We start from the raw sequence: 10,200 nt of genomic DNA on the forward strand, positions 1-10,200 counted from the left end.
CTTGGTCAAACAAGGGACTTGGACCCTTGTTTCTCCACCTTCCAATGCTAATATCATTGGGTGTCAGTGGATCTATAAACTCAAAAGACATTCGGATGGGAGTATAACAAGGTATAAAGCTAGACTCGTCACTAATGGAAATCAACAATATGAAGGTATTGATTTTTCTGGGACCTTTAGTCCAGTTATCAAGCAACCAACAATCCGAGTTGTTCTTTCCCTAGCAATTCATAAACAGTGGGCTATACGTCAGCTAGATGTATCGAATGCATTTTTGCATGGTGTAATTGAAGAGGAAGTATATATGAGACAACCTCTTGGGTATAAAGACTCTGTTTATCCAAATCATGTTTGCAAATTGAATAAAGCATTATATGGCCTTAGACAGGCCCCTAGAGCTTGGTTCTCCACCTTTTCTAGTTTTCTGTTGTCTCAAGGATTTCATGCTAGCACAACAGACACTTCTCTCTTTATTTCTAATTCAGCACATGGCATTACTTTTATTCTTGTCTATGTTGATGATATTATCATCACTGGAGATGATAAGGAGTATATTCAAGACCTTATCTGTATTCTTAGTAGAAGGTTTGTGATGAAAGACTTTGGTACACTCAGTTACTTTCTTGGTATTGAGGTGTTACGACATGGTCAGAATTTACTTTTATCTCAAACTAAGTATGCACAAGACTTGTTGATTAAAGCTAGTATGCATGACTGCAAACCAAGCTTCTCTCCCTCTTCTGTAAAGCCTGCTTTGGTAGATCATGATTTGCCTATGCCTGATCCATAGTGGTACAGAAAAATTGTGGGATCCTTACAATATCTTACTTTGACCAGACCCGAGATTGCATTTGCTATAAATGTAGCATGTCAGCATATGCATGACCCTAGACTCAGTCACTTTATTGCTGTCAAAAGGATTCTAAGGTACCTAAAAGGGAGTATTCATCAAGGCTTGTACTTTAGTCCTGACCCTTTACATTTACGGCATATACAGAAGCCGATTGGGCTGGGGATCGTTCGGATAGGAGGTCTACTACTAGATTTTGTGTTTATTTGGGACATAATCTGATCTCCTGAAGTGCCAAAAAGCAGCCAACAGTTGCTCGTTCATCCACAGAAGCAGAGTATAGAGAACTTGCTCACACAGCAGCAAATGTGACATGGATTCATCAATTACTGATTGATTTGGGTATTCCACCAGCTCTTCCTCATATTGTTTGGTGTGACAAACAATCTGCTATCGCATTAGCTTCAAATCCAATCTTTCATGCAAGAACCAAGCATGTGGAGGTCGATTACCATTTCATCAGAGAAAAGGTTCTAAGCAAACAGATTTCTGTTCAGCATATTGGAACTCAAGCGCAAACTACTGATATTTTTACCAAGGCCCTATCAGTTGATCGTTTTCAGTTTTTGAAGACCAAACTCATGATAGTTGATACTCCCATGAGTTTGCGAGGGGCTATTAGCAAATGTCATTAATTTCTGATTAAGTGATGTAATAGTGTTTTAGTATACTTAGTGATTAGTTAGTGGAGCTTGATGTCATCAAGTTGTAAGTCGGTTGTGAGTTGTTGAGTAGGGGTATATATACCTCTCATGTCGTCTGTATCCAGTTAAGCATGAAAAGGCAAAATCAATTTCATGTCTTGATTCAACTTAGGGTTTCAGTGTTCTTCATGATTTTCTCTTGATTTCTTCATTTTCCTATAAAATTCCATAAGAGCTACCACCGTGACTCGGCCCTGGACGCTTAGCTCCCCAACTGTCGTTTTTCAAAATCTCGATAAGAAAATGCTTCTTGTGAGAAGGGTTCACAGGCTTATGAAACCTGATCACATCAATAGCTCCCAATTTATGCTTTTTTTTCACGAACTCCTCCCACCCCTTCACAATCATGTACGAATAAACATTTTCGGTTGGATGTCCATGTAGCAATTTTTGCATTGACTGTCCGCACGTAAACTTGATTGTCACCTTCTTTTTGGTTCGTGGAAGGATCCTAACCTCGGGGAGATGCATTATCACATCCACTCGCGGAAGGAAAATCCTCGGGTTCTGGTCCAACTCGAGCTGGAACAAGAAGTTTTCCATTCTGAATCATGTTTGTGATGCTCGGATTTCTGTCTCCAGTCGAACTCAATCAGGTAATGCCCAAGGTTTAAACGAGGGACTGCTGTTTGTGTCTTTATGCTGAGAACGTTGTTTTTTGGTAATCTAGCATTTCGAAGAGATAAATGTCATTCGGCCAATTTTAGCCTCCTCTTCTTCAATGCACAACTCGAAGTCCCTACCGTAGCCTGCTTCTGTGGCCAGTACCTCTTGGGTGGCTTTCTTATATAAGTCTCTGAAATGGGGAAGGCAATAAGGACCCATAATTCAGAGATCATTAGAGGCAAATTGGCTCGAAATATAACAACTGAAATAACTTTTTGATGGGATTGTTTCATTGTAAGTGTGTAGTCTAAGAAATTTGCCGAAAAAGTGAATTTTGTGGAATCAATGTGAACATTATGGACTGAAGCTACCCAAACATGATGAAGCAAATGTAAAAGCAAGAGACAAGAAGTCTAGTTGTGCTCTAACTGCTTCTTGAGAAACACTGAGAATAGGAAACAAATTACATGATTTTAAGATGTTCAGGCATATATCATCCTCGTATTCGTGATAAAGGTCGAAATTGAGTTCCCTATTGTCGCTTGCATCTCCTGGTTGTACCTCTTGGTTGGCTTCTTCAAATGAGTCTCTGAAATGGGAAAGGAAAGTACTCGTAAGTCAATACGCGATCAATCATTAAAAGGAAAATTGGCACCAAAAGTATATATACATAGGTCCATTGGGACAGAAGAAGAATTAGCTAGTAGTTCATTACCTAGTTAGTGGTTCAGGTTCTGCATCATCTGAATTAGCATCATCAATAACAATGGGGTTCTGAATATGGCCACCTTATTTATCATCATCGCGATCTTGATTTCCCTTCATCATGACTTTGATCATGACTCTGTTTTTCTGAAACATCCTCCTTTGATTTCGCCTCTTCTTTTTCTGAGAGAGAGAGAGAGTATTTGTGTGGAAGTAGGCTGGTATATATAAATAACGGTCACTACAGTGCTTATAGCTTTCTACAGTTTTTTGTTACAAGACCATTTTTTCGGTTGGCCGTTTGATCAGAATATAAATCGTTAACAAGTGCCCTAATGTAACAAAAAGAAAGAAAGGGGAAAAGAATATAAGAAAACAGAGACATGTTTGGTTTGGAAAGGCAGTCTAGGTCCATAGTCTTCTTGGCCTTCCATTTGAGTAGATATTACAAATGATCAGAAAAAAGAACGAACAACGGATTCCGCAGAGCATGAAAACTTACGAAAAATTATGGGTCCTACTAATCATCCATTTCATAGGGCTCATGCTTATAAACAAGCGGTATCTACATATGTATCTACGCCTAAAACTGGGGCTGATGGTTAATGGAAAAAAGAGAGCTATTTACAAATGCAGCTATCCAATGAATCCGAGCCAAAAGGAAAGTCAATGAAAGTTGCTTGCATAATCACAAGCCAAATGAAGTGATTGGCATCATCAGAAGTTATATAAATGAAGTGTGAGGGAAATCACTCATGGCCACTTGGAAAGTTTAGAAGAAGACTTGGATGACCATGGTGCATCTGCAAGGAGGACAGAGCAGAAAGCAGGGTTACTTGACCCCACTGACCTACTAAAATCCTTACATATAAGTATAGATTTTAACTATATAAATGAATTATTTGACCTGTTAGATATTCAAAAGCTACCCAGGGAACCAATTAAAATTACAATATTTGTCATTTATCAAACAATGACCCCACTGTTTAACGATCTTGCCCCAACCAACACAAACCCCCAACCCACCCACCCACCCACCCCCCCGCGACATCTGGTTGTTTCTGCATCAACAAAACAAAGATAAAGACACTTGAAGATGGCCCACGAACATGATTATTCCCGTAGCATACTTTGGGGGTAGTTTTAACTCAGTTCTTCAATTTCTTCAAGCACGTTGAAGTAGCCAAGTGGTATAGTACACTAATGTAATTAACAATGGAATGCTAGTAAGGTAAGGTTTTGGCTCTCTTTCCATTTGTTGCATCTTCTTTTGCCTTCCATATGATTAGTGTTCAAAAGATCATGTTGATTGAGGCAGGCACAATTGCTTGCTCTTGATACGTGAAATGCTTTCGAAGTGGGGACAATATTTATTCTAAAAGACATATGGCAGTCGCATGCTTATCCTACTTTCTTTAAGTTATACATCATAAAAACTTAAATGACTGGAGAAGTAATGGAAAGATATGTTGCACTGTTACCAAAGAAAAGCCAGAATTGTAGGGACCTCAAACGGTGTGATTGTTCAATTAGTATAGCTCCTAGTGACAGAATACATAGACCAACAGGGCTGATTAGAAACTAACCCTTCAAAGGTTGCATCTCAATGTAATTAATTGTTAAACCTTCTTCTCTTGTGTCATTATCAAAACCTACATTGCATTCCACAAGCAATATTACTTAAAAACAACTCCTAAGAGCATCTCCAATCCACCTCTATTTCTCCCAAATAGAGGATGGATGTGACACATTGAGGGGAGATTTTATAATTTATTCTTTTTTTTCTTCACTTTTTGTAATTTTTGGGAGAATTTTTGAGGGACCCACCGTCCTTTTTAGAGTTTGGTCCTCTAAAAGTAAATTTGGTCCTCTAAAAATGGAGGATCAAAAGTAAATTTGGAGTACAAACACTCCGATTGGTTTAACACTCTGAGAGTAACTTTTAACTCTCGGCACAGTTTTCAATAAATTTTTCTCTCTATCTCTCTCCACTCATTACTACTCCAACTCTCAAAAATAACTTTCTAAAATCTAAACCAAACAAAGCCAAAATTCCTCCAAAACTTTAAAAAGGACGATTGGTCCCTCAAAAATTCTCTCAAAAAGTACAAAAAGTGAAGAAAAAATGGAATAAATTACAGAATCTTCCCTCAATGTGTTACATTCATCCTCTATTTTGGATGGATTAGAGATGCTCTAATAACTTCGAAAAAGACATTAAAAACTAGTGTATCCTTTCACCAAGTAAATCATACGGGGTGGGCTAAACACAAGACAGGCAAATATGATGAGCAAGTACTTAGTAAATGGTACGGGGTGGGCTAAACGCCTAATCCTTTAAATTACCTAGAACGGATTATCACGACTGAAGGGCATACAGAGGATAAAGCCACCAATCCCAAATTCGGTGTCCTTGTGGAGACCTTTAACCGCCTTTCGGGCCCCATGTCGTTGCTTGAAGACCACAATAACGCTGCCATTATTTAACTCATCGACGCATTCCTGGATGCACAGAATGCTTTCGACCTCGCCGTACTTTTCAAAGTAGGTTTTTAGGGTCCAGGCAGTGGTCCCCACACGGACGTTGGTCACCCAGACCTGGCGGAGTTTGCGGTCTAAATCGGCCAGCTTGAAAACGGTCTCGTTCAAATCCGGGTACTTGGACACAGCATCCTTAACAAAAAACAACAGGTACTCCCGCCCAAAGGCTTCTAGAACCTTCTCCACCGGCTCCTCCTCCTTGATTGATGGTGGCTGGTCTTGGGATGTTAATTCATAATACCCCGGAGGAACAGTGAGCAACTCACCGGTGACGGTAATGTCTTTGAGGGACTCCAGTTCGCAATAGGTGCTACAGTAATCGATCACCTTGCGAGGCTGTTTGAGCGCATTAAGGGCTCCGCTTCGGTGCTTGAAGAGGATATAAGCGTGGACTCCGGCTCCGGGCATGGAGAACCTACAGAAGGAGAATCCGCAGGGCATATAGTAGTCCTCAATCTCGCCACACTCCCTGAAGACGGAGGTTAGGGTCTGGGCGGTGGTATACCTGTCGAGGCCGTACACAAGGATCTTGCGAAGGGCGGGGTTGAAAACGGCCAATTTTCGAACGCTCTCGATCAAAATGGGGTACATGGAGACCGCTTCCTTGGCTAGGAGCACCAGGCTCTTCTTAGCGAAGCCTTCTAGAAGCTTCTCGACGTCGTCATCCTCATCCAAGGAGGCGGCGGCAGAGGGATGATCTTCGATCAACATGTCGGAGGAGGATGAAGACAAAGTTGCTGCGGTTTTTCTCTTGTTGGAGGCTAGGGTTTGGTTGGATGATTCAAGTTCGATCATTGTTGCGGTTTTTCTCTTCCTGGAGGCTCGGGTTCGATTGGATGATTCGGGTCGTGAGGAAATGAGATCTTCCCTGGTGACGGCGGCGGATGGTTCGGAAGATCGTACATTCCTCCGTGAACGAGTTTCGGGCGCCATGAGTGTGAGAGAAAATGAATTTGCGGCTGGGTTTTATCTTCTTCTCAATTGGTTCCCTGTATATATGTGTTGGGCCATTTTCAGAGACCCTCCTCTCGCACCCCCTGACACACACACCTCCGGCCCCACTGCCTTTCCACCGCTGTCCCTTTTTTTTCGGTTTTTTTTTACTGTAACTAATTTTTTTTTTGTTTTACTTTTAAAAGTAAATAATTACTGTTTTATTTTTTTTTACTTTTACTAATTTTTTTTATACTATTAAAAGAATTTAATTACTTTTTTAATTTTTTTTTCATTTTTTCTAATTTTTTTTTGTTTACTTATAAAAAAATTTAATTTTTTTTTAAAACTTTTACTAGCTTTTTTTTTAATTTACTTTTAGTAGTTTTTTAAAATACATATAAAGTGTAAAAAAATAAGTGTTCCGATTTTTAATTCGTTTGAACCGGTGCGAAAATCTTATTTTTCTTATCATTTCATCCTAAATGATCGTAATGAATTTTTGGCTCTAAGGCCTTTCAATGAGCACCTTAAAAGAGACCTGAAACTAAATAAGTCTTAGGGTACTTGTTGAAGACTTTTGAGCCAAAAATTCATTATGATCATTGAAGACAAAATGATAAAAAAAATAAGATCTTTGCATCGATTCAACCGGATTGAAAATTGGAACACTTAAATAATATTAAATAAATAAAAATGAAAAAAGATATAAAAGTTATTAAGTAAATAAATAAGAAATAAGAAAATGCCCGTGGATTGAATTATTGCCGGGTGTAATATTAAATAATTTAAAAATACATATAAAGAGAAAAAATATAAGTGTTTTGATTTTTAATTCGTTTGAATCGGTGCGAAGATCTTATTTTTCTTATCATTTCATCCTAAATGGTCGTAATGAATTTTTGGCTCTAAAGCCTTTCAATGAGCATCCTAAGAGAGACCTGAAACTAAATAATACTCCCTCCGTCCCTTTTTAAGTGTCCTGCTTCGTAACTCCAACTTATTAAAAAGACATCATTATTACACCTTTCACATCAACTTTTTCCTTCACTTTCTCTTCTTACCTATCATCATTACACTTTTACTCACTAACTTTTCAAAATAAAATCTACTTTTAGGGACAAAATAGACAATACACCAACTTTTACCCCCTTAATTTTACAAAATGGACACTTATTAAGGGACAACCCAAAATGGAATACTGGACACAAAAAAAGGAACGAAGGGAGTAAGTCTTAGGGTACTTGTTGAAAGGTCTTCGAGCCAAAAATTCATTACGATCATTGAAGACAAAATGATAAAAAAAACAAGATCTTTGCATCGATTCAACCGGATTGAAAATTGAAACACTTAAATAATATTAAATAAATAAAAATGAAAAAAGATATAAAAGTTATTAAGTAAATAAATAAGAAATAAGAAAATGCCGTGAGTTGAATTATTGCCCGGTGTAATATTAAATAATTTAAAAATACATATAAAGAGTAAAAAAATAAGTGTTTCGATTTTTTTATTCGTTTGAACCGGTGCGAAAATCTTATTTTTCTTATCATTTCATCCTAAATGGTCGTAATGAATTTTTGGCTCTAAAGCCTTTCAATGAGCATTCTAAGAGAGACCTGAAACTAAATAATAAGTCTTAGGGTACTTGTTGAAAGGCCTTCGAGCCAAAAATTCATTATGATCATTGAAGACAAAATGATAAAAAAAACAAGATCTTTGCATCGATTCAACCGAATTGAAAATTGGAACACTTATATAATATTAAATAAATAAAAATGAAAAAAGATATAAAAGTTATTAAGTAAATAAATAAAAAATAAGAAAATGCCGTGGGTTGAATGGGTTGAATTATTGCCGGGGGTATTTTGGTCTGGGAATGGGATCGGGCGGGGGGTGTGTCAGGGGGCGCGCAAAGAGATTTGCTTTTCAGTCACACCCCTTAACTATGACCAAGAACCACAAACAGACCCCTGATACTACCATTTAATCCTTTTTCATTTTAATATTTTATATAGGGAATTGATTTCTACGTTCCTCTTTTAGTTATTCACATTCTTTTTGTTTGTCTTTATTCATTTGAACTTACTATTTTTCCCTTTTCTTAAATACCTCTTTACACATTCAAGGACAATATTATCACGCCCTCGATTTTTAACATAAATATAAAAAAATTTCCATAAATAAATCCTCACAATATTCCATACAATACTCAAAAGATTACTGTAATTTCATTCTCATAAAATAAAATAAAAATATATATTTTCAAGTCCATAAGATCTCCAAATATTACATCACCGGCTCAACGGTCCCAAATTAACATAAGTATCAAGTATCAATGGGAAGTTAAGGGTTACAATATTCCAATCAAAAGAATTACAATTTTTAGTTACAAATGCATCTTTCAAAAGAAATTTACAAAGATAAAAGAGTAACTCTTTTGGTTAGCTTTTAATAATAATTTTCATACTCCAAGCACTCCAGGCATGTAAGCTATGGTTCCGGATTATTGCCTGAAAATAATATAAGACTTGAGTTATACTAGCCTAGTATAAAAATCTACACAAACTCTATATGCAAATGAGCTGAACGAAAGAACAAATGATAGGAAATCAAATGACAACGGAGGAAGCACAACTATCATGATCAAGTGTCCCAATATCTCCAATCTTTTTTTTTCAAACCCTTAAATCATATTCGTTCAATTTTTGTCTCCACATATCTTATCCTTTGTGTTTGCGTCGAAACTCCTGCCGGGCCAATTATGGGATCTCGATATTCTCTGCCAAGCGCCCACCTTGTAGGTTAGGCCTTGAGTGTTTAATACGAGCATTAGCTCCTGTCGGGCCAGTTATGGGATCCAAATATCCCCTACCAGGCACCGACCCATCGACGGGCTCCGAGTGTTTGCGCTTCGATCACATGCTCAAGTGTATCATTCCTACTAATGTCGTGCTAAAAGCTCATACTCTTCATTCCATAGTTCTACAAATTTGGACCGTTTCAACGTGCACCGCGCTGCACATGAAGACAAGCAGTACTTCTCATTTTCTTATTTTATATATATACTAGGTGAGCGGCCCGTGCCAACACGAGGTGCCTCATGCCTGGTATTTTTGTGTTTGGAGCATTCGTATTGTAAATTGAGGTTTGACTACGATCTCAATACTAATGGAATTTATTTGTAATTATAAAAAAAAAGGCGGCAAAACTAATGAAAGAAGCGAGCATAATTTTTGGAAGCAATGGAACAACTAAAACTATAACTATAGCTACGAATATAGTCACATTACTGAATTTGCACAAACAAAATGCTTCTAGGTACCTTCCATTCCAAAGTATGGTCTGTCATTAATTATTACAAAATACCAAATATGTTTCTCAAGATCAGCACTATTACTCTATACATATTGGCTGGAATTTCATCATCAACACAGAAACTTCAATTCAGGAACTCAATCAGTGATATCCACACAACCAAACCAAACTCTAAAAAACACCATTCAAGCAATAAAATACGCAAAACACTAATTGGATAAGTCAAACAAGCTGAGAGGAAGAAACAAGAACCCCCAAAAAAAGGAAACTCAAAGAAAGGGAAAAATCCAACCTTGCGCAACAGGTCACAGTTGCTGACGACACTGGAGAGGAAGAAGAGAACAGGAACGTACAATAGCCAATCAGAATTTTGACCGGCAAGAAACCCTGAACAGCTCTTGGTCTCATCTGGAACCATCTACGCTTTAAAAGATAGAGAGAAACCAAATATCTACACGCGTGCACGACATCAGCACATTATAACAACCAATGAAATTCAGCATTATCCAAAAGTGAAATTCAGCAGTACGTCGTCCCAATTTT

The 10,200-nt window shown here is 37.7% G+C and overlaps 1 protein-coding gene across 1 annotated transcript; it reads right to left on the reverse strand.

Annotated features, from left to right (window-relative positions):
- Positions 1–4,446: 4,446 nt before the first annotated feature.
- LOC131313869 (UBP1-associated protein 2A-like) lies at positions 4,447–6,117 on the reverse strand. The gene is made up of 2 exons (XM_058342366.1): positions 5,244–6,117; positions 4,447–4,517 (listed from the first exon to the last, which is right to left on the reverse strand). Exons 1-2 carry the CDS (start codon positions 6,115–6,117, stop codon positions 4,447–4,449), a joined length of 945 nt encoding a protein of 314 aa, XP_058198349.1.
- Positions 6,118–10,200: the final 4,083 nt, after the last annotated feature.

The sequence above is a fragment of the Rhododendron vialii genome, chromosome 13a (assembly GCF_030253575.1).
Source record: "Rhododendron vialii isolate Sample 1 chromosome 13a, ASM3025357v1".
NCBI classification, from domain to species: Eukaryota; Viridiplantae; Streptophyta; class Magnoliopsida; order Ericales; family Ericaceae; genus Rhododendron; species Rhododendron vialii.

Bases quoted from the DNA above. Each gene is read 5' to 3' on its own strand.
- LOC131313869 (XM_058342366.1), bottom strand. From the start codon at position 6,117: ATGTTGATCGAAGATCATCCCTCTGCCGCCGCCTCCTTGGATGAGGAT. The intron at 4,518-5,243 runs GTATGCCCTTCA...AATGCAATGTAG, and splicing joins GATTGGTGGCTTTATCCTCT to GTTTTGATAATGACACAAGA.